General features: G+C 43.7%; 1 protein-coding gene across 3 annotated transcripts; it reads right to left on the reverse strand.

Moving 5' to 3' along the window:
• Window positions 1–2,527: 2,527 nt before the first annotated feature.
• On the reverse strand, window positions 2,528–23,237 carry Msl3 (MSL complex subunit 3). Of its 3 annotated transcripts, none has more exons than XM_038316512.1 (13): window positions 23,055–23,237; window positions 21,496–21,578; window positions 21,026–21,121; window positions 20,612–20,712; window positions 19,725–19,801; window positions 19,052–19,177; window positions 17,649–17,809; window positions 16,108–16,266; window positions 13,702–13,964; window positions 12,007–12,116; window positions 9,243–9,342; window positions 8,481–8,565; window positions 2,528–6,189 (listed from the first exon to the last, which is right to left on the reverse strand). In XM_038316512.1, the coding sequence occupies exons 1-13, from the start codon at window positions 23,154–23,156 to the stop codon at window positions 6,090–6,092; spliced, it is 1,563 nt and encodes a 520-aa protein (XP_038172440.1). In that variant the 5' UTR covers window positions 23,157–23,237; the 3' UTR covers window positions 2,528–6,089. The 3 variants fall into 3 exon arrangements, with proteins under 3 accessions (XP_038172440.1, XP_038172439.1, XP_038172441.1); XM_038316511.1 differs by having other exon boundaries at window positions 19,710–19,801; XM_038316513.1 differs by having other exon boundaries at window positions 19,710–19,801; window positions 21,496–21,594; window positions 23,055–23,193.

Genomic DNA, 23,237 nt, shown 5'->3' on the forward strand with positions numbered 1-23,237 from the left:
GACACAGCAGCCTGTGTCTACAATCCTAGCACCAGGAGGTGTGAAGCAGAGAAAGAGACTCACTGGAAACTTGAGGGTCGCCTAGCCTAGCATATGGAGCTGCAAATAAGAGCTCTGTCTCAAGGGGCAACACTAGATGTTGTACTTTGACCACCACATGCACCATGGCATGTGGGCACCTGCACCCTTACATACGACCACACACACACACACACACACACACACACTTAAAAATGAACATGGGCCTGCTGTGGGCCACATTCCACACCACAATACTCCTTAAAATCCTCAGAGTTCTCCAAGGAGAGAATTATACTGCATATATTCCTAGCCCAGGAGATCAAACTTGGAAGTCCAGCATCAACTGAATCCATATAACTTTCCCAGCATGAGAAACCTGAGAAACCACAAGCTAAACTGCAGTAAGCTGGGAAGTGTGCATACTGACATCTCATGAAAGATATCTCTGTATTTTCTTTTTCCTGATTTGTACAGTAAACAGCATTTCCTCATTTTCATGCTGCTTTGTGGTCCGCTTCTGCTTGCTGGAAACGAAGTAGAGAATGACTCTTAAAAAAAAAAAAAAAAAAAAAAATCCCACAGCATCAACCCCAGAAGTGATGCAGCATCTCAGTTCTGGAGAGTTTTTGTGGAGGCTTATAGAACCTGTCTGTCATGCAGGCTGCGGTCTTCCTGGGCTCTGTAGCATGGGATAAAGCACTCCTAGTGTCGTCCTACACTAGAAAGCTCCTCAGATTGGCAGGTTTTCAAGCTAATGATTTGGAAGGTGACTACTGGCCCAGAATGGCCCTGGAAGGCAGTGGCCAAGCCTAAGTGGCTGAGATAGCTCCTCACTTTGGACTCACAGCTTGAGAATGAAGTTTAAGGCCAAAGTTGTTGACATCACTATTATTATTATTATTATTATTATTATTATTATTATTATTATTTTTGGTGCCGGCAACTGAGCTCACATCTTCGAGCTTGCTAGGCAAGTGCCCTATCACAAAGCCAAAGTTCCAGCCTCACCTCCTCCATTATAATCAAAGAACTCAAGCCTCCATACTGCAGCTAACTGAGACTCAGAAAACACAGACTTCATTAGCCACGCTTTGAGGTTGTTGACGGATAATGTGAACTCTAACCAAAACAGTGCTATTGGGATGAAGAGAGGGAGAACTTGGTTGTCATCTGAACAAAAATCAGAAGGTAGCAAGGGAATGTGACGTGTGGATGTCTGGAGCAAGACTGCTAAGAGGACAGCCAAGACTGTGTCCCTGAAGCAGAAGTGTACGTGTCTTTCCTGGAAGAGGGCATAGAGGTTGGAGCACACTGCAGTCCGAGGCAGGGAGTCAGTTTAGCAAGTCTCAACTTAGGAATGAATGGTGCTGCTCTATATAATGATAACCACTTTTAAGTATTAATTTTGGTTCTAGAAATGCTGTTTATTAATTGATAACACATTAGGTGGCACTCAGAACAGTTTGTTGGTAACTGTTTAATTCAGCAAAACTAATAAAAATGATAAAAAATAGTTTAATAGAAATGTAAGATTCCACTACTGGGCCCATTGAGATAGATGATGTCGATGGATGGACAGAAATCAAGAGCCATGGGGCTAGAGATATGACTAGTAAGAACAGTATTCCTGGTTTGATCCCCAGCACCACATAACCCAGGCATCGTGGTACAGGACTACAGGTCCAAGCACTTAGGAGGTGGAAGCAGGAGGATCAAGAGTTCAAGGTCATCCTCATTTACACAGTAAGCTTGAGTCCAGCCTGAGCTATCTGAGACCTCGACTCAAAAACAAATCAACACACAAAAAACCCCAGAACTATGATGATATCAGCTGTTTCAAAGTATCTCCTAACAGTGACTTGAGGTGCCTATTTCCCAACTTTCTTAAATGTACCTCTAACAACCCTGTTCATTTAGCACTTATGCTCTTACTGAACCCCATGTAACAAAGGATATGGACTCAGAGATATTCTGGTACTTTCTAGGAAGGCAAATATTAATGAAATTCTTAATATGTGCACTCAGGGGGGTAAAGGCTATCGATACTGGTCCCAATGACCTAAATTCAATGGCTGGAGTCCACATGGTGGGAAGAGAACAGACTCCCAGAAGTTATCCTGTGACCCCCCATGTGCACACGTGCACGTATGTACACACACACACACACACACACACCACACCTGTACCAATTCCTTTCCTAGATCCATCAGCTTTGAGTTTGGGGGCCCATTTAGTTTAAGGAGGGCCAACTGTGTGACAGGTGGATCCGGACTACGCAGCTGCTGGAGACTGGCACAGTCGAGAGTGGGTACACAACTGCAAGTCACTAACTTCTCCCTCCCTGGATCTGCCAGCAGCAAAGAGTTCAGCAGTGAAGGCAGAGAGCACACTGCACGTGCACAAGCCTAAGCCAGCACGACGGGAGCCAAATAAAGAGGAATCCTATTGTGTTAGGCATTCCCCCCCCCCAACTCATGACTGTAATAAAATGCCTGACAAAAGCAGCTTAAGGAAGGAAGAGTTTATTTTGGTTTACAGTTCGAAGCGATACATACAGTCCATCACAGTGGGGGATGTCACGGCAGCAAGGCTCAAAGTCAGGAAGCAGAGAGAGATGAATTTTGGTGTTTCCACTCTGTCCTTTCTGATCCGTCTGTGACCCCAACTCATGGAATGCTGCCACCCACAGTTAGGGTGGGTCTTCCCTCTTCAGTTAAACTTCTTGGGAAGCACCTTCATAGAGACATATCCACACGTGTGTTTCCAGGGTGATTCTGAATCCAACCAAGTTGACAATCAAGATTAACCATCGCTAATCTACCCCTGGCCAACCTGACCCCCAAACACATCAGTACATCATAGCATTCTGCCTCTGGCTGCTAATCTCTCATTTTCATCTCATAATTCAAAATGCATTCAGTCCTTCTCTAAAGCTGCCCAGTCTTTAACAATTCGAACAGTGTAAAACAGTCCAAAGTCTCACCTGAGACTCAAGGCAATCTCTTACTTGTAAACTTCTAGAAAATCAACAACTTACAAAATTTCAATATACACTGGCAATGAATAGACATCTCCATTCCCAAAGGGAAGAATCAAGAGTACAACAAGGAAAGATGAGACCAAAGAAAAGACCAACACCCAGCAGGGCAAACACCAAATCCTGCAGCTACATGTCCAGCATCCGGAGCTCATAACGGAATCATATGAGCCTCAAAGGGTTTTGAGGGGTCCCAGGTCTCCAGCTTTGTCTTCGCTAGCTCCTCTCCATGCTTGCAGCTTCCCTCTGGTGATGACCCACAGTTCTGGCACCTCCACCATCTGGGCTCCACACTGAAGCTTAGATTTCACTTTCACATCTTCACATAATGGCTTCTCGGGGCTCACCACTGTGACTCCAACCCTGCTACACATCGCCTGCTCTCAGTGCTTCCGGGAACTCTAGTGCACGTCCCCATGACCCTTTCAGTCATGCATCTTTCACAGCTGTATGTCACTACCATGTGGGTGACATTTTGCAAAATTCTGCTGTGCTGGCTTCCACAGACTACAGGTATATTGATGTTTGTGTGTGGGCCATGGGGAAAGGTTCCCTGGGTAACTGCTTTCTAGAAGTAGGAGAATCCTTCAGCAATATTCTCAGGTTAGGTTTTTCTCCTTTCAAATGAATTCTTATTTTCACAAAAGGGAGTGTTTACTGGGTGGGGTTTTGCTTTCAGAAAACCTTCAGTAATGTCTAATCCAGAGCACAAGGCTTCTCGTTAATGTTGCTAATCTCTTGAACAATTCCAGTTGCTTTCTCTGCATCTGCCTTGCCTGCACCTTTACACTCATTTCTTTCCCCACCAAGCTGACAACGTCTGTCTTCTTTTGCCCCATTTGTGCTTTCCTTCACTGGAGACCTGGAGGACAGCAGTAGTCAGTAAACATGACACAGTCCGAAAGCAACCGAGCCTCAGATTTCTTCCACCAAGCAAACGACTCCATTAATTTTGACACTAGCCTTACTCGAGTTCCCAGGACATAGCCCTGACGACATGGGCTGATACCAGATTCTGTCAGATTTTCACACAAATGGCCAGTAGCTCAATTCTCAATAGTCTCCTTTCCTCTCCAAACCTCCACGAGCCAGATTGCCACTGTCCACTCCTGTCTCAGCACCTGAGTTTTCAAAACGCCACCAGAACTGCCCATCCGACTCTGCTTCCAGCACTCCAAGAATTCTCGGGCTCAAAGTTCCAAACTCTGAACTTTTAAACCCGATCAAGACGCCCATGACCCACATGGTCAGGCTTAACGCAGCAGCTCCACTTCTCAGTACCAATGTTCTGTATCAGCTCCCTTTGTGCTTGCTGCGACAAAGTCCCTGAGAAAAGGGTTTACTTTGGCTCACAGCTTGACGGTCCAGTCCCTTATGGCAGAGAAGCCGTGGCAGCAGGGACATGAAGCCACTGGCAATACATATGCATTATACATGCAGTCAGGAAGAAGCAAGAAATGAACGCTGGGATTTCACTTACTTTCTCCTTTGCACTGCATCACAGACCCCAGTCCATTGCATGGTGCTGATCGTGTGCAAGATGGCTCTTTCCTCTTCGGTTCAAACTTTGCATAATCGGTACCATAGACACACCAAAAGTGTGCTTCCACAGTGATTCTAAATCCATCACATTGACAATTAAGATTAACAATCTTACCTACCAGGACCTTGAAGGCTGTTCCAATCAGTCCCCACCAACCTGAATCTGCACTAGCAAGTAAATGCAGAAAGGAAGATGTGTACACTCCGGCCCCCTGGGAGGTAGAGAATCTTAGCAGTCAGTGATGCAGAAGGCACTTTAATGAAACCATTTGTAGTTACAAGTCCTTGAAGTTCCTGTTGTTCATGACCGATGACCTTTGGAAATTAAAGTCAACTGAACTGGGCCATGAGAGAAGACAAGTGCTATGTTTAATGCTTTCGTGACATCGGTATCCTTTCCAGTCACTGAGAGCGCTCTAAACCATAGAGGGGAAAGGCATGCGCGCGAGTAAAATGAAGATGAGAAGGACGGCTGCAGAGCACGGCAGCTGGTAAACTTGGGAGAAGGATAAACATGTGTTGGGCCCATCAGGGCCTACAGAACAGCCACACGTTGGCATATAGTCACAGTGACTTCTCATAACCACCAACAGTCACGGTGCAAAGAGAGGCCCAAGCAAAAAAGCGAGGGCCAAAAGGGTACAAAGAGAAAACAAGGGAAACAGTTGTGAGCGAGGGTTACCCCCACTGCTGCCCTGCAATAAAAAGAACAGGGAAGGCCAGAGCAAAGCTTCTCTTGCTTCTTTCAAACAAAACTGGCAAAGCTTTATTTAGATCACCCAAAATAACATTTTATAGAAAAGGAACTATAACATTACACGGCAGAGTATGGCTGTAAAATCTCAAACAAGACAGGCAATTCTTTATTTAGAGCAACAAAAATAATGTTTCTGAGAAAGGGAACTGCTAAAAGAAATGCATAGCTGCAAGTTCTCCTTTGCCATCAATATCAATTCGCTCTAAAACACTTTCAGAGTACTTTGTGGCTTCCAAGCACAAACTAAGATCTGTTGAACAGAAAACAGTTTTCGAAACCATTTTGTTTAACATTAACAAACAATCAAACAACGTGGTTCTTGTTAACAACCAACCGCAATGGCTATCAGAACAATGTTTAACCTAAGTATCTGCTCATGAACGTTTCCCTACGAATACAGCTCTGGCTGTTTTTAGCCTGCGAGCACATACAGTTTGTGCAGCAGTGTTACTTTGGAACACGTTCAGACACCCAGGAAATAATCATGACACCAAAAAAAAAATCATTAATTAATCAATTAATTAAATCAATTCCCCCTATAGGCATGTTCCACCATGTTCAGCTCAGAAAATAATTCTTAACAGAAATAAGAGTATGTGAGCAACTCAAACCAACAGAGCCTGCTTCTGTCAGAGAACCCCCAGGGGAAGTCCACCATCTCATTCACGCTTCACCTGGAACCCAAAATATAAAGCCACACCGTGCAGCAATTTTTCCAGAACCACGGAAACTTTAGTAAATTGCCCTGGGGTTCTTGGTGCTGTAGTGTGCCTCACAGGCAGCGACATACGCTGACTCTGGGAAGAAGTCATCATGGTATTCGGCTAAAAACCTAGAGAAAGAAAGAAGGCACTAATGAGCATCGTACTAAGAACTGAACACCCTGCAGCTAAGTATTCGCTTACAACCAGCTTTCACATCTCAACTCCTGTGTGTACTAGGAAGGGAGGCTGCTTCTAGTCTTGATTCTATTTGATTACTTCCACAGCACTCACTGAACTGGTTTCTGTCAATCACTGTGCATCCAAATCTTTTCATTAGCAGTGTTACGGAAACAGAACCTGAACTTGATTAGGTGGCAGCCTGATTACATACATGCATCTGTGAAAAATAACCTCAATAAATACTTGCCTGTTTTTCAAACTCTAAAAATAATACATGACAAATCCAATAAATGTCCACTTAAGAAATTCACAGGGCTTATACACACTAAGTTGGTGGTAGGGCCTCGGTCCTGTCTCAACAAGGTGCGGGGACAGACTTAGTTGACTTCCCAGGGGAGGCTTTACCCTCTCTGAGGAGCAAATGTGGGTGGGGTAGGGAGAAGGTGGGGAGCAGGAGAAAAGAAGGGAGGGGGAACTGGGATTAATATGTAAAAGAATAATTAAAATTGAAATAATTAACCTGGAATTAATAAAGAAAAACAGGGGAAAAGTTACATCCAAACTGAACAGAAAACCCAATACCAGTACTTTCCATACGAATTTGCCATCCCAAGAGGTTAGTTATAAGTCTGGATGAGAGCCCAACAACATGTCAAAAGACTGGGCTGTCTGTAGACAGCCGTTAAAGTGTGGCAAGTCACTCAAGAATCTGCAATACACTGATGATGGGCCTTCAAGTGAGAGTCGTGCACGGTGGCTCAAGTCTGTATTCCAAGCATTTAGAACTAAGTTGTGACACTCTATCTCCAAAACAAAACAGCAAGAAAACAAAGCAAACACACCCACAAGATAAGAAACAAAAGAAATTCCAAGTGAACCCGGACAAGTGGAAGGCAGCTGTGCGTGGGGGGGGGGGGGGGGGAGGAAGCGCTCACCCTGCTATCTCGCACCTGTCCGAATTCCTAAACTGTCACGCCTCTCTAAATAAGAAAGCACTGTCAAAAGTCATTTGCCAGCTAAGTGCTTTGCTCTCAGTTTGCACCTTCTTGAAGGTCACTGTTTAGTTCACTGATTTGAACTGTTGCTGCTGTCTACTTTTTTAAAGAACAGTTTTTATTTACACTTTGACAACTTTATGCAAGAGACCTTGATCATATCGAACCCCAATCTTCCCTCTCATACTTTGGAGACATGTGAAAAGTCTTTTCCCACGTTTATTTATAAAACTTCTGTGTTGTTCACTAAAGTCCTAACTTCTGCTTTATATGAGGAATACTGCAAAATCTGCGCGCTTCCCTATACTAAACTGCAGTTTTACCATTATTTGCTTTCAGTGCCCAAAGTTTTATGGTAAACAGGACTGTGGGTTAGTCTGAAGGGGCATTTGGGAGGGAAGAGAGTCGTTTTAAAACTTGTTTTCACTAAAAGGTTGGAAAGTCTAATTATGTTCAAGGACGTGCTATTCACAATCCCTACAGGAACATCCCTTTTTGAACTTTAAGACTAATTTCTCTAGGCAGAGTACGCTCTACTCTTGAATATCCTAGACCAGTCAGAAAGCAGCCCATTAGACAGAAAATGGCTCCCTTTAAGGTCTAGTAGCTAAAGCTGAGCTGGGTGAGGCAAGGTGAAGGGCAGCTTTGAAGGCGAAGGTAAAGACGCAGCTAAGAGACATCTAGATGGAAGAGAGGAACTAACTGGACAGGGCGAGAAAAATGGGCATAAGAGCTGCAGATGAAACATTCCGTTAGATAAGAAAATGACTGGCTATACCAGGTGAAGAAAGCAACACCTTCTCTGAATTCAAAAACGTCAGTATCTACTGAGTCATATTTAAGTTAGGAACACCCAATTAATTAACAGGTACACACAACAGAAAAGTCCACTACTTATGGGACTCCTGAAGAAAAAATGTAAAATTAATGTCAATCTTAAGTACTTCTACATAGGAAAATTCATTTTCTGCTTGCAAGGTTAGCCAACTGGATTCCTCTAGTGACATGATACATACCTCAGTATCCTTGCCTCAGAAACTGGAGAAAATGAAGACTAAAAGAAACACAAAACCAACCAGCAAACAAACAAACAAAAATCCTGCCCTACTTACCCTATCAGTCAGAACACACCCCTCCCCACAAAATGGAAAATACCACAAAGATACTTTCCCTGCGTGCTAAAGCTAAGCCTAGACAACTCACGTTTGCTGGCAGAGGTAGGTGTGACAAGGTAATAAAAATACCTCAGAAAGAGATCAAAGTGCTTCAGTAAAGCCTTCAGATTCTTCTCAGAGAAGGACATCTTCCCAAGGATTTCTGGAAGTTTCACTGGATTAAAAACAAAAGCATTTGTAATCAGCAGAAGGTTAAGAGGGAAAGGACTCACTGTGGCTCATCATCTGGGCTACTCTTTCCCCTTCGGGGACTGAATTCCCACCTGGAGAATCAAACAGTGAGTTACTGAACAAGCACAAAGTGGGAAGTCAAGTATTATAAGTACAACTTTTCTGAAATTTAAGGTACATCCAGTGTCTTTTCTTTGAAGCAGAAACCGGGTATCCACATTAGTTAGATGCTTACAAGATGTTTACAATCTAGTAACCCTGGTTAAAAAAAAGAGTCAAGAAATAAGAGGCTGCTAGAGCTGAGGGTATCATGAGGCCCCGCTTCAGTTTGATGATCTATAAATCTATAAGAGAATGGTTGCTAAGAGACATTTTCTCCAGTGGTGAAGCCACTGGTAAATTGCTCTTGTTTCCTTCCTCACCCATGCACTTATAAAGAACTATAATGGAACTGGGGGGGGGGGGGTACACACATACACACACGCCATGGAAATAGAAGGACAAGTAGTAGGGACTAGAGAGATAATGGGGGAAGTGACTATGATCAGCACCATTCTATAAACATAGGAAAGGATCAGTGAAAGTCACTACTGTAGATATTTAATAGATGCTAATAGAAATGAAAACTGGAACGAAGACAGAAAGAACAGGGGTTCTTACCAAATAATCGCAACAAATGCTGTGCACCGTAAATGTATGAAGGGGGAGGCGGCTGGTCTCCTGGCGGGTAATTGTCAGGCACAAGTTTCCAAGATAGGACCTACAAAAAACACGATGTGATTGCTTCCTTTATTCCAAATGGAGACACTTCTAGATACCTATATCTTCTGATAGTAAATCATATGGAGAGAATAAAACCATATTGCTACCTAATGAACACAAGAATATACAAATAAATGTGAAGGCCGGAAAGACTCAACATTAGATTAAGATACTGGATTTTAAACTTCTCTACATCTACTATTTTCTGGAGAGACATTCCATAATGATGGAGAAGCCGTACTGGCAGGATCAGGAGACCGGCTGCTCACACTGCATCAAGTTAGGAAGCTGAGAGTGGGCCAGCAATCCAGCCAGTCTATAAAGACTAAGGGCTCAGCCCCGTGAGCCATTCCTCCAGAAATCTGACCAGTCTACAAAGACGAAGGGCTCAGCCCTGTGAGCCATTCCTCCAGAAATCTGGCCAGTCTATAAAGACTAAGGGCTCAGCCCCGTGAGCCATTCCTCCAGCAAGCTTGACTTCTTAGAGGTCTCTCCAGACAGCATCACCAGCTGGGGAGCCAGTGTTCAAACACATGAGCCTCTGGGGGACATTTCCCATGCATACCACAACAGTCACTTAGCCCCCTTTCCTTAAACAGGAAACAATAGCAAGAGTATCAAGAGTCCCTGGTTGCTTGCTATTTGCATCATTATGGAAACTAATTTGAATCATCTCAGAGTTCCAACCTGGTCATTGGTTTCCTTGCCTTTACCCTGATTTTCAGAACTATAGACGGACATGGGGCTTTGCTTAAAGTGAGAGCTGTCTTTCAGAACTCTCTGACGGATTTCCGCAGTACCTTCATCAATCAGCAAACCAGCTTTTATCAAAGTGTGTGTTTAATCTATTAACATGGAAGAACCAATGTTGCAGGAAATCCTCTGTGAGAAAAAGCTGAAGGGTGCCCACCCCCAAGACATCAGAGATGCTGGCACAGTGGACCTAAAATAAACTAGACATTCACAGTCCTGTGGGACTCCAGGATGAAGGCCCAGCTTCATTTCAGCTCCTTGCAGCCTTCATGAAATTCCCCATCTCATCCTTGGCAGCCAGTCCAAGCATCTTCACACCAATCAGACATCTAACCCAGCTCCCACAGGGGAGGCTTAGAACTGCTTTGGCATTGAGTGTGGATCAGAGGGCACAGATAGGCACCTGTAATTAGTACAAGTTCCCAATGGGAATCACCTGTGCATCTTAACCAGCAATGTTTTCATCCAGACCCTTCCCAATCAGCAGCTAGTAATAGAAGAAAGGGTTATAATTGATTTGGATAAATAGTCTTGGTTAAAATCCACTGTGGAAGAAGTTCTAGAGGTCCTTAAAGTCACTACGGATTCTTTAGTCCCTAGAGCCTGCTGAACGCCACTCTTTACCACAAAGCGGCCTGTTCTACCATTAACCACTAGATGGCAGCACTCACCTATGTGGAAGTGGCCTTGGTTTTTTAAGGGAAATAGAAGAGTAGCTGTGGGAGAGAGGGGAGATGAAAGAAGGGACTGAGAGGAGTGGAGGAAGGGGTAACTGTGGGGTCAAGATTTAGTGTATGCGAGAAGAATACAATTTAAAGAAAAAGAAATATAAATACCATTTCCCTTAAAACAAAGCCTGTAGTGGCAAGGCTTCAAGTTAATGGGCTTAAAGTCCGGCCCAATGGTGAAATTCAGCATGCTTTCAGAGGGATGGCTATTAAGGTTACTGTCTGTGGTTGAGAATCCATGTCAAAAGTGAGTCAGAAACGACAGCTTGCTGCTCACATCCCATCCAATTGTCCATGTGGATTTCCATATTGCCCCAAACTATGTTTATGCTTTTTATTGAGGGCTGGACTGCTCAACCGGGAGCCTCTTCCTGAGGCCTGATGTATGTATTGAGAAGGAACAGTTCAGATTCTAAGAACCCAACTCTGCCCACCATGGGGATTGTGGTTATCAGTCTCAAGGTCGCCGTGTACTTGGTCTGGAATGCTCTTGAGATAGCCTGTACTCCCTTTGTGCAACACTGTTTGCTTAGCTTCCCACTAAGTCCCCTGGGTGAGTTTCGGCTGACTTTGTCACATTGTGTTTCTGAAGAAGCTTGTGTGGTACAACACACAGCCTGTGAAAGAACTCCCAATCCCAACCCATATCTTCTCTTTGTCTCCCCTCTTTATCTTCTGGATCTCCTGGCCCTCTCTCTTAGGACCCCAGCACCTAAGAACGACCTTTAAATGATTTAAAGCTAAAAGGCTATTTTTAGCTCTTGCATATCATATGCTGTTCACATTTCAGTGTCCGCAATAATGGTTTATTGAAGCACGGTACCTCTCTCTCATTTACATATGGTTTGCGGCTACTTTGCAGTTGATTAGTCTTCATAGGCATCACGTTGACACACAGACCCTAAAATACGTACTCTCAGACTTGTCAGAATAAAAGTATTAACGACTGATGTGTTATACAAAACAGAGACACAAGTCTTTCAACAGCTAAACAATCTTTGTAGGAAAAAGTCATTAGACTTGTAAAGCCGGAGTCCTGGCGGTTTTCTCAGATTTGAAACCAGAAACAGACTATTAAGCAGAATCCTCTGTATCCTTTTGCGGCTATTTCTTGTAAAGCAACATAATACTTACAAGACTTAGGATTGCAAGCAACTACAATGGGTAAGAGAACACTCTACCTCATTTATTTCATTGGTTCTTCTCCCTTCGAAGCCAGCAAATACAGCACTCCCTTCCTTACTCGGAGTCACAGGAATGGGGGAAGATGATCTGCTATGCACAGGCGTCTCTGCCAAAGAGAAAGTCACACTTATTTACCCATAAAGTTACAGAGTGACCGAACTAGAGACACTCCTCAGGACCCCGAAAAACACTAGACTACTGATGTAAAGCATTCTCAAAAGCTACAAACCTTCACCAATATGACCTTCATCTTTATAACAGATAGTACCTGGAATATCATTTTTAGCATGGTACTGATACATGTTACAACATAAGTAAAGCTGAAACGGGCCCATCATAGAGCCACATATTGTGATTTCATTCATATGTAATATGTAGAATCGGCAAATCTAGGGATAGAAAGGAGATTTATAGTTCTATGAAGGCATGGGTGGGGTGACTGTTAATGGGTATGGGTTTTTTTGGGGGGAGAACTTTCCATGTTTTGGAACCGATTGAGAGATGGCCGGACAACTCTGCTAATACATTAAAAGCTACTGGATTGGACACTTTAAATGGGAAAACTGGAGTGTGGATTACAGCTCAACAAATTTAAAAAGTAGGGCCACTAAATTAGTCACTTTAAAACCATTAACTTGGATACTTGGATGGGGGAGATGGCTCCAAGGCTAAGAGCACTGGATTCTCTCCAATTGCCAGCAGCCACATGGCAATGGCAGCTCACAATTCTCTCTCAGTTCCAGGGATTCCGGCACATCATTGGTGCCTGAGGGCACTAGGCACCCCCATGGTACGCAGACATAGATGCAGGCAAAACACCTATCCTCATAAAATAAAAATAAATCTTGAAAAATGTATATAGCTTTATATGTGCTTTTGCCTAAATCAGTAATGCAAAAAAAAAAAAAAAACTGGAGTAGGTTGGGAGGCGGGGAGATATAACTTCGTGTTTTAGAATTACTTTTAAAAAAAGCATTTTATTTCCCAATAAAACCATCCCAGTTTTCACTCCATCAACTTATTAATCATGTACATACATTTTACATTATTCAATTTACATAAAATGTCTGAAATCAACACATCTAAAGTGCTACCTAGATTGGTGCTGTCCAGGGGAGGTAAGGAAGGACGCGTGCATGGCTGCAGATGCACGGAGGATGTCTTTTGTTCTGTGAGGAAAGCATCTGAGCTGATTTTGGCGATGGCTGCACCATTCTAATTATACCAAAAAACCACCTGGAATGGTGAATTTTCCAGCATATGAAGTATACTTCATATACTCTGCTAAACCCAGTATCTGATTTGGATACTTTACTCATACAATGCTTCATACAAAACTCTGATTTGGATACTTTACTCAAGTTTTGGAACTAGGAAGAGAAATGTAACAATCTACTAGCACCATTCACCCTGAGTATTTCAATAACTCTGCCAGCTCACAAGTAGCAGAGAGGGAGCGTGGAAAGCAGCCGTAAACACAGAGTTCAGACCTGCTCCCCAATCCTCAGAACTACCCAAGCCAGTTGCTTTTCCATCTTCCTATGGATGTTTTCCTCTTCTTCAAATGAAGCAGCCTTTACAGCATTTGGCTGAGGTCCCAGGAATAGCACACCCTTTACATATACTTAGGAAGGTTAAAGGCAAAGGAAAAAGTGGCTTTCCCCAGCCTGGGGATCTTACAGCAAACTCACTCTTTTCCAAGTGCAGAAACAGTTTTGGCATGTTGGTAGACGTGTCCTGCTGTCGACGCTTCGGCTGAGGTGAGGAGCTACTCTCCGACAACCTGTCACAGTTGGTGCTATGGCGTGTGGACCGCCTCAGAGACTGCAGGGCTTCTGGATCGGCTTTGCGCCTCTTGGGAGTGGCTGGTTCACCGCTAGCTGGTTGACTCTCTGTGGACTGCGGTGTGGATGGGTTCAACAAAGGCGGGCTAGGAGATAGCTCCTCCTGGCTCCTGGGCAAGAAGGACAGAGTCACTGGCAGCTCGAAAGTCTTCTGTAAGGCCTCTGAAAGGCAGGCTCACAAACCAGCTTGGGGGGGGGGGCATATACCCCCAAGTATACTCAAATATCCATTTTCTTAAACAGTCCCTAAATAGATGAAGTCACTATAACTCTGCAAGGCAAGCTGTTATTAGAAACGAAAACACCACGTCTATATGTTTTAGAACAAGCACTTTTGTGGGTGGGGGTTGGCCCTAGCCCAGAAAATAGTTACTAGTGTCTGGTGACACTACTAGTATAGGGTTGTCACAACTGTGGGAAGATATACTGCTGTCTAGTGGTTAGAAACCAGAGATACTGCTAAGTGTCCAACTTCACACAAGATTGGCCCTAGGACAGAGAAATTTTGGTCTACGGAATAAGACTATCACACAATGTCTTCAAAATGTAAAACTTGCCAGGCGGTGGTGGCGCACGCCTTTAATCCCAGCACTCAGGAGGCAGAGGCAGGTGGATCTCTGTGAGTTCGAGGCCAGCCTGGTCTACAAGAGCTAGCTCCGGGACAGTCTCCAAAAGCTACAGAAGAAACCCTGTCTCAAAAAACCAAAAAAAAAAAATGTAAAACTTACAAGGATGTGAAAATGGCACAAGCATACCAAAGTTGACCCCAGACTCTGGGAATCATCAGGTGTGAAGTAGGTCATTCATGACTTCAACACAGGTCCCCAGTGCATTTTGCTGGCCTCCTGCCTGAGGTGAAAGTGACATGGGGAAAAGAGGGAACAGGGAAAGAGGGAGGGAGGGAGGGAGGGAGGGAGGGAGGGAGGGAGGGAGGGAGGGAAGGAAGCCACCAAAAAGATGGTAGAGAGAGAGGCCACCAAAAAGATGGTAGAGAGGCAGAGTGAGTTGGAGAGAGAGAGAGAGAGAGAGAGAGAGAGAGAGAGAGAGAGAGAGAGAGAAGAAAGGCAGCTAATGCAGAATAATGCAGGGCACAGGAAATGAGAGTCAGCAAGAGCTGGAGATGAGAGCAGATGCTGTGTGGTCAAACATAGAGGGATGCTACTCTTAGTGCTAGAGAACTCAGTCCTCTGAGCATGGCATGATCATTGCCACTGCGGAATCGGAGCAGCCATGATGGATGCACATGAGAGGCTCATAACTAATATTCCCTTGTGAAAGGTGGTAGGGCCCAGAAGGCACACAGAGGCCTCCCCTTTCTGAGGATACTTCACCCGTTAATGCCTGCTGGGGAGAGGGAGGCTATTCCTCAGTGCTGTAGTTAACTTGTAAGTAGCACATGTTCCTGGAACTAGTCCTGGTTAAACTCATTCACTCACCAAGCTAGACTTGAGAACTGGGTTTTAGACTCTTGTACAACATTCAGGAAGAGAAGGGAAGGCGCATGGCAGAGTTCTTTAGACAGATTAAGGGGAAAGACTTTAGGTAAGGATGGATCCATCCTCACACCCCCTGCCAGAGAACAGGCTTAAGTGCTCTTAGATACAGAAGGAAGAAAAGCAGAAACGAAAGAAAAGTAGGGAACTAACCTATACCTAGGGCCAAAGGTTGCTGGCCCCTTGTGAACAATATCATGAACTTCTACCCACCAGGGAGACAGGCATTCATTCCATACTACAAATAGTAGGCAAGAGGCTCTATAAATGCTGACCCAAATCACATAGCTAACAGCAATGAAGGATGTCAGTTGTACCTCCGCTTCCCACCCTTCTGGCCCATGCTGCCTTTATCCTCTTCACTGTCTTCTGAAAGATGGGAGAGCTGCTCAGAATCCACTGCCAAAGTTCTATCTACCCAGGGATCTTTTGATTGTCCTGGTCTTGTTGACCCCTCTAGAGACCATCTGACCCTAAATTTATAGCAGTCCTCCTGCCTCACAGGCATGTGCCATTATGCTTGGCTACCCTGAAATGTTTCCCTGGGAAAATCTTACACACCCATTGAGAACGGAAGTGATGAGCTAGCTAACCCATAAATAAAAAGAAAGCAACAGTAAGAAGACCCTGTGGTTTCCCTTCCTCCAAACATTCAGGCCCCCAATAGCAGCAGATCAAATACTGCAAAAAAAAAAAGAACTCAGTCACATCAGTGCTGACACCCCAAGATGAAGGCACACTTCCATGTTGTCTAACTCACCTATTAGTTGTGGTGGTACTTTCCTTAATAGGAAGAAAAAATTTAGATGATGTCACTCTTTTATATTGAGCTTGTTCATATGGATAGAGCAAAACCAATGGGAGAGTATAATCAAAGGTAATTCGTAATCCATCCACCATCTCCTTACAAAGGTCAACACTAGGAGGATTGAGAAAGAAAAGATTAGAGACTCTGTAAAGTCACAGGTATTTTCCAAACTTCACGTTAAAAGTATATTTTTAAGAGAGCAGACTTTTCTTTATTTTTTATTTATTTATTCTGAGGCAGGGTCTTCACCATGTAGTCCTGGCTGGCATGGTACTCGCTATGTAGACCAGGCTAGCTTCAAACTCACAAACCTCTACCTGACTCTACCTCCTGAGTGCTGGGATTAAAGATAGGTGCCATGCAGCTGAGGGCAGACTTTTAAAACCTTATATATTCACTTACATATAAAAAGAATAAATACAATCTATTATTATATGCTAATAATAAAAAAAACACCGAAATATAGACCCTAATATAAAATGCAGGCACTATGATAATAACTTAAATGTATCCATATAACACAAATGAACAGGTTTATTACAGCATGAGGCATCCCAGCAGCCCAGTGCTCCTGGTTCCTGTTCAACTGTAATACTGCACATCCCTAACACTGGTCCCGCCGAGTCACAACGGTATAGTAGGATTTGAGGAACTCTACTCTGACTAGAATAAAGAATTGTTTGGGGCTGAGGAGATGACTCAGTGGGTAAAAAGCGCTTGCTGTACAAGCCTGACCAACCTGAGTCTGGATCCCCAACATCCACTTAAAAACTAGATGCAGTAGTGTACAAATCTGTAATCCCAGAGTTCCTGCGGGGAGACAAGATATGGAGACAGGCAAAGCTCTGGAAATTCAGAGGCTAGCCAGGGTGGTGTATCCAGCAGTGAACACTAGAGACTGTCCTAAACAAGGCAGAAGGTGAGGACTTTACACCACAGGTTGTCCTCTCGCCTTCAAATGGATGCCATAGCACATAGGCACTCAAACACATGCACACATAAATTCATTTAAAAAACTAATCAGCCATAAGCAACCGTCTATCCAGTTTGCAATGCCCATTCTGCTTCCTCAAGTAGACAGTTCTTGTCCAAAGTGGTATCCCTGAAAATATTGGTCTTGGTGACAAGAAGATGCATAATCAAGCCAGGTCTCATGTGGAATTATCAAACAATTCACAAAAATCACAATCGTTTCATGCACACTGACAACTGAATGAATAAGCAGCAAATCAGCTATGAAATAAGAGATGAATTTAATAAAACTGAACAAAGAGAACGATCCCTTGTTTGAAACTGTAATATACAAAGAAAAAGCTGAGGGTATAGATGGACGGAAGGGCATTAGACTAGCATGCATGAGGATTAAGTTCAATCCCTGTACCACAAACACACACACACACACACACACACACTCACTCACTCACACACTCCAAAACTAAGCAAGAAACCTAACAATAACAACAACAAAACCAAAGACCCCCCCAATCACTCACTTCTTTTCTGCTGGGACATAGTGCACATTCATATGTGCATGCATCATGGCATGATGGTGACGAGGCCTCTCACTGGCTGAAAAGGCTGCATTAATAGCAAAATGCTTCACATAGGATTCCAAAATTGTTATGACGTTGGTCTGGCATGGAAGTTTCACTAACTGTTAAGAAAAATATAAACATCTAATACACACATCCCATTATAATCAAACATATATTACAAGTAGGAATAGCAATGGCTCTATCAGTTTAACTTTGTCAATTCTGCTTAAGAACTTCTCAATTAAATGTCTAGAAGCTCTTTAATATTCCTTCTATCCACTGGTCATACTCATATATTACTATTGTCTTATTGTTTTGAATACACAGAAGTGGTGATTCTCAGGCTTAGCGTTGTATTAAGAAATTCGGGGAGATCTCTCAAAGTATTACCAAGAGATGTGCCTCTACCCTAGCAATTAAATCCCAATCTATTTTATCGGCTCTCTTTTTGAGACAGGGTGTACTAAATAGTTCTGGCTTTCATGAAACTCTCTATGTAGGGTAGGCTGGCCTTGAATTTACAGTGATCTCTACCTCCCTCTGCCTTCTGCGTGCTGGATTAAAGGTGTGTGCCATCATTCCTGGTTTAAATCCTAATCTTAGTTGAAGCCCAGGTATCAGAATTCTGAAAAGCTCCCCGAGGGAACAGTATAAAGTATACAAGTCTTAAGTTATGCAAGAACCCAGCACCACTGTTAGTCAATTCTATAACTGGACTGCTGTGGAATATTAGTCTAAGATGAGTTACATTCGTTTATGCTGTTGAATATTTGTTTAATGATGCAAAGCTGTGTTGCATCCTTTTATGCTGCATTTGTTAACTCTGTGAAGCTGTATTACTTTGGCTGCCTAAAACACCTGACTGCTCTAATAAGGAGCTAAACGGTCAACAGCAAGGCAGGAGAAAGGATAGGCAGGAATGGCAGGCAGAGAGAATAAATTGGAAGAGAAATCTGTGAGGAGAGACCTAGGAGAAAGAGAAGTGGAGGACCTCAAGGGCCAGCCACCCAGCTACACAACAACCCATGGAGTAAGAAGAAAGATATACAGAAACAGAGAAAGGTAAAAGCCCAGAGGCAAAAGGCAGATGGGATAATTTAAGAAAAGCTGCCAAGATACAAGCCAAGCTAAGGCCAGGCATTTATAAGAAGAAAAAGCCTCTCTATGTATATTTATTTCAGAGCTGAGTGGCGGGCTCCCAAAAGAGTCAAAGAGCTAACAGTAAAACCACCAACAACACTGGACTGAGTAGAAAACTGGAAACGAAACTACAGTCCTTCCATACTGCCTGATGTTTGACACTGTGACTACAGAATACAGCCAAGTAGAAGCATCCCAAAGAATCCATTCCTCCAGCATACCCGTTTCCTCCTGTTGATATAGTAACAGTCATCCTCAAGCTGCTTCTTGAGAACTTCAGGGATATCTATGGTTATTGTTCTTTCATCCATGACCTTTCTTGAGCGCAACGACAGCACTTTTTTCTTCTGCAGTATCACAGTTCCGTTTTTAGTTAATGAGAACAGTGGGAGAGGTTACCACATAAGAGTCTTCTATGCAACAAAGCTAGTTAAGTCACAATAGTCACATGATGTCACATGTCCTCTATGAAAGGACAAGACAGAAAGATTCTATGACACATTTTCAGGTGTTTTTCACAGCATTAACTACAAGTTCACGTTTGTTTCTTCCTCATTTATGATTACCACCGGGGTTTATATCCAATTTGGAGGCAAGCAAAAGCCAATCTCTGTTACGCACCATTAAAAATTAATCATTATAAAATATAGTTCACAAGCTTACTTTTAAAAGGTGTACACTTTGTGGAAACACTCTGTGGGTATAAAAAGTAAACGATGCTCACACAGTGACTATATAAACACGCCGTCTTTTCTTTAAAGGTCACAATAAATTCATACTCTTGGTCTGAGAGGTATGTCTTTTGGAAAGAACTCCTAACCTGAGAATTTTGCCTCTACCATAAATATCAAAGCTTCTACAATAAAAACTTTTTAGTACCGCTTTAGTCTTTACTTTAATACGACGCTGGCGATGTTCTTTTAGTTCTTCATTCTTTCTGCCACAGCTGTCCTGACAGGTACTGCTTATCGCTACATAAAACAAAAACATCAGACAAACTCATATTATATTCTTTGACAATCCTTACACTTGCAAATCTTTAGGTGGCGCATGCACTTGACTAAGAAGAATGGTCTGTAGTTCTGCAAACATTTTAAATCCTAAGCACAAATACTGTGCCTTTCGGGACAGAAACTTATTTTGATAAATTATAACTCCAATTTCCATGGACACAAAAATCACACAAGCTAATGATCTGAAAGTGTTTCACCAGCTAGGATCCTATGGTTCACTGTCGGAGTCATAAGTGGTGACCAGGCCCGGGAGGTATCAAGAAAGGGCTCGCTGGCTGAGATGAAGGTGGTCACTGCTGAGACTCTGAGAGAGTCTTACACCGACATGCTGACTGATGGGACTGACTGCCTCTGTAATTACCTAAAATAAACCGAGCATAGTACAAAGCTGCTCCTTCACTTACGATAGTCACACCTAAACTGATGAAAATACAGGCAGCGTATTGAGTATCACAGCTGACTACTCTAAACAAAGGCAGAACCCATATATTAGCCAACAATTGGGCAAACTCATTGAAACAAAGCTTGCCTTATGGTAGTGTTAAATATCTCATGCATTTTATTGCATATTGTACTGAAATTGGCACAAGAAAATAGTATATTTTCATACCACCATAAAGTCAACAAACTCTTAAACTGAAGAACATCTGTATGTTATGAGTTGGAACTATTTCCCTGTCTATAATTTCAATGACTCTTTCTCTCAATTTTGAGGTCTAAAAAGATTACCTGAAAATGGTTTTAGTTGAGGAAAATAGAGACACTCACCGTTTTCATCATTTTGAGTTTTTTCTTTAATTGGCACACTTTTTAAGACAGAGTCGACACCAGGTAACCTACAGCGTCTCTTCTTTTTTCCTGTACCTCTCCTGAAAACAATAAACACAATTAAAATAAAATTTCAGTCTGGTATAGGAGTTGGAATCCACAGAGAACCTGATAAATAATAATTCTTAAATCAAATTTTAAAACACCATGGTAATCCTCACTACCAAATGGATAAGACTCATTCTGGAAAACATCTATGAGTCTTTAGAATACTATAGAAACTCATTTACTTTAAATAGGTAAGATGACTGAAATCTGTCACTTTATTACTTTTATATCATAAAAATCCAAAACAGTAAAAAAAAAAAAAAACCATACTAAATAACACTTCAATCAAAGTTTTTGTATCCTTACAGGCGAGCTATTGCTTTTTTGGCCAATTTACGCTGTAATCTCCGATTTTCATCTGTATCACGAAGCACATGGTCTTCGGCTGCCCATCTATCCCAACTAGTTGAAAAAAGGAAGAGGATGTAAAAGTCAGTATTTTGAATCAAATGAAACGAATCCTGAAAAGCATCACGAAGTGCCCCGTAGTTGCTGACATTTTAGAAAGCTATATGAAGACTTCCAAATCACCAGGAGGGCGTCAAAGAAGCACAAAGCGAACTCAGTTATGGTCACCAGGGATTCGACTGATTACCCACAGGTAATCCAAACATAGCTGATGTAAAGTAAGCATGCCTCAGAATACGAAAGCTTTCCGAACAAGGCAGAAGCAGGAAATTAAACTTTTCTACAAGTGTTTCGAAATCTTAAAGTTACAAAATTAGTATGCTACAAAGGTAATTAATATTTAGTCTGATTGTAGCAAGTTCACTCACCTTCTGTTCCAACCATTAAAATGTATCAGATATTCTGGAATCTTTCTGCCCTTTTCGTCTTTCCCGACAATAACATCGACGATCTGAAACCAGGAAATACTGCTCACGAGTGGCACAATAAACCAAAAAAGTATGTTAAAATTATAAGTTTAAAAAAAAAACCTAGATCACAGTCCCTTTTTAAAGGAAAAGAAAGAATTTGTTCCCTTTTTAGATCGAGAGCAGGGTTATAACATTCTTCAACATATTTTTTTTCTTTTGCCTGAGTGGTTGCCTCAAAATAGGAAACATCCGTCTAACCAACCCACGATTGGTCTCTTGAGTTTGAGACCGGGTGAAGCTTTCTGAAGCCATTGGTCGGTAGATTTGTCATTAGCGAGGACCCAGACTAGAAATAGCAACCCTGAGACCTCTGGGAGTTGTAGTCACCCTGGCCTTGCCTTGTCCGGTGTCCAGTCAAGCTAGCCAAAGACTTCCCCAACTCTCCCCCTCCCCCTCCCTCCCCCTAACAGCCTTGCATCCCCGGAGGGAACTTCTGGCACAAATCAAACAGCGTATCCTTCCCTCCCCTAGCAACGCAGCAAGCTTGAGGGATAGCAAAAGGATTTAAACAATGATAAGAGTTGCAGGAGAGACCAAAGGTACATAACCCAGCCCAGACTTTGGGGTGGCCCACAGGACAGTACCACTTAAACATCGCTAAAGACGCACCTGGGGCTGTTCCAAGTTGTCTCCGCCACCAAGGACTTCGCCTTGGTGGCTGGAAACACTGACGCTCGCCCCGACCCCCAGCGCGCTGATTTTCACCCCCTTGGGGCACCGGAGCACTTAGGTGCCCACTCCTGCCCTCCACTTAAAAACTGACAACTGCAAGATACAGCTCAGCCCCGGCTGACTGAGCTGGACACAGGCGATGCTAAATTCTTTCCTAGCCCTGTCGGTCTCCTACAAATCCTTTAGAAATTGCGGATGTCAAAGCGATTGAGCAACCCTGAGCCCCTTCCTGCCGCCCCTCCCCCAGGGTGGTAGTTAACTGCCTGCGATCTTTAACTGGACTTGGGTCCCGGGACCATGACACCGCCTCCTGACAGCTGCCAAGAAACTGAGGCCAGGGTTGAAGGGTGGAGGACGTGGGTGGGTCAATTGGTCAGGGTGTCCTCTAGGGAGCCCACGCGGCGCTGAACCGCAGCGGACGTGGACTTATCGCAAAAGCAGAGGCCTCAGGCGACAGTCCTCCTACACCGGGCGCCCGAATTGGCGCCCAGCGATCAAAGCACCATCCCGGCCTAGCAACCGCTCCTAAGTGACGCGACACGACCGGAAGCGGAAGTAGAAACAGAAGGGTCACGGGTCCTTCCAAGTTAGGGCAGTTGAGCGCGTAAGCGTCTCGTCAGCGTCCCCTGCTGTCCCGGGCCGCTCTGCGCAGGCCAAGGCGCACCCTGGTGGCTGTCCAGTGCTCAGAGCCACTTGTCCTCCGCTGGCCTCTTTGCCTCCCATCCCCGGGGCCCAGACCCGTGCCTCCTCCCTGTTCCCCCGCCCCCCACCCCCCGCGGCGGCACCTTGGCATCGTACAGCACTCGCGCCTTGGTGGGGTCAGGCTCGAAGCACAGCACTTTCTCCCCAGAGTGGAATTGAAATTTCATGCCCTCGCTCGCGCTCATTTGCTCATCGTGGCGGAGGGCGAGGCTCCGGGGCGGGTGGAGAGCGCGCGGTAGGGGAGGACGACCGGGGAGGCGGCGCTC

Source organism: Arvicola amphibius, chromosome X (assembly GCF_903992535.2).
Source record: "Arvicola amphibius chromosome X, mArvAmp1.2, whole genome shotgun sequence".
NCBI classification, from domain to species: Eukaryota; Metazoa; Chordata; class Mammalia; order Rodentia; family Cricetidae; genus Arvicola; species Arvicola amphibius.

Coding starts and splice junctions, on each gene's coding strand:
- Msl3 (XM_038316511.1), bottom strand. CDS start 23,156: ATGAGCGCGAGCGAGGGCATGAAATTTCAATTCCACTCTGGGGAGAAA. Junction 21,122..21,495: donor TTTAATGGTTGGAACAGAAG/GTGAGTGAACTT, acceptor TTTTTCAACTAG/TTGGGATAGATGGGCAGCCG. Junction 19,802..20,611: donor AACTCAAAATGATGAAAACG/GTGAGTGTCTCT, acceptor TGTTTTATGTAG/CGATAAGCAGTACCTGTCAG.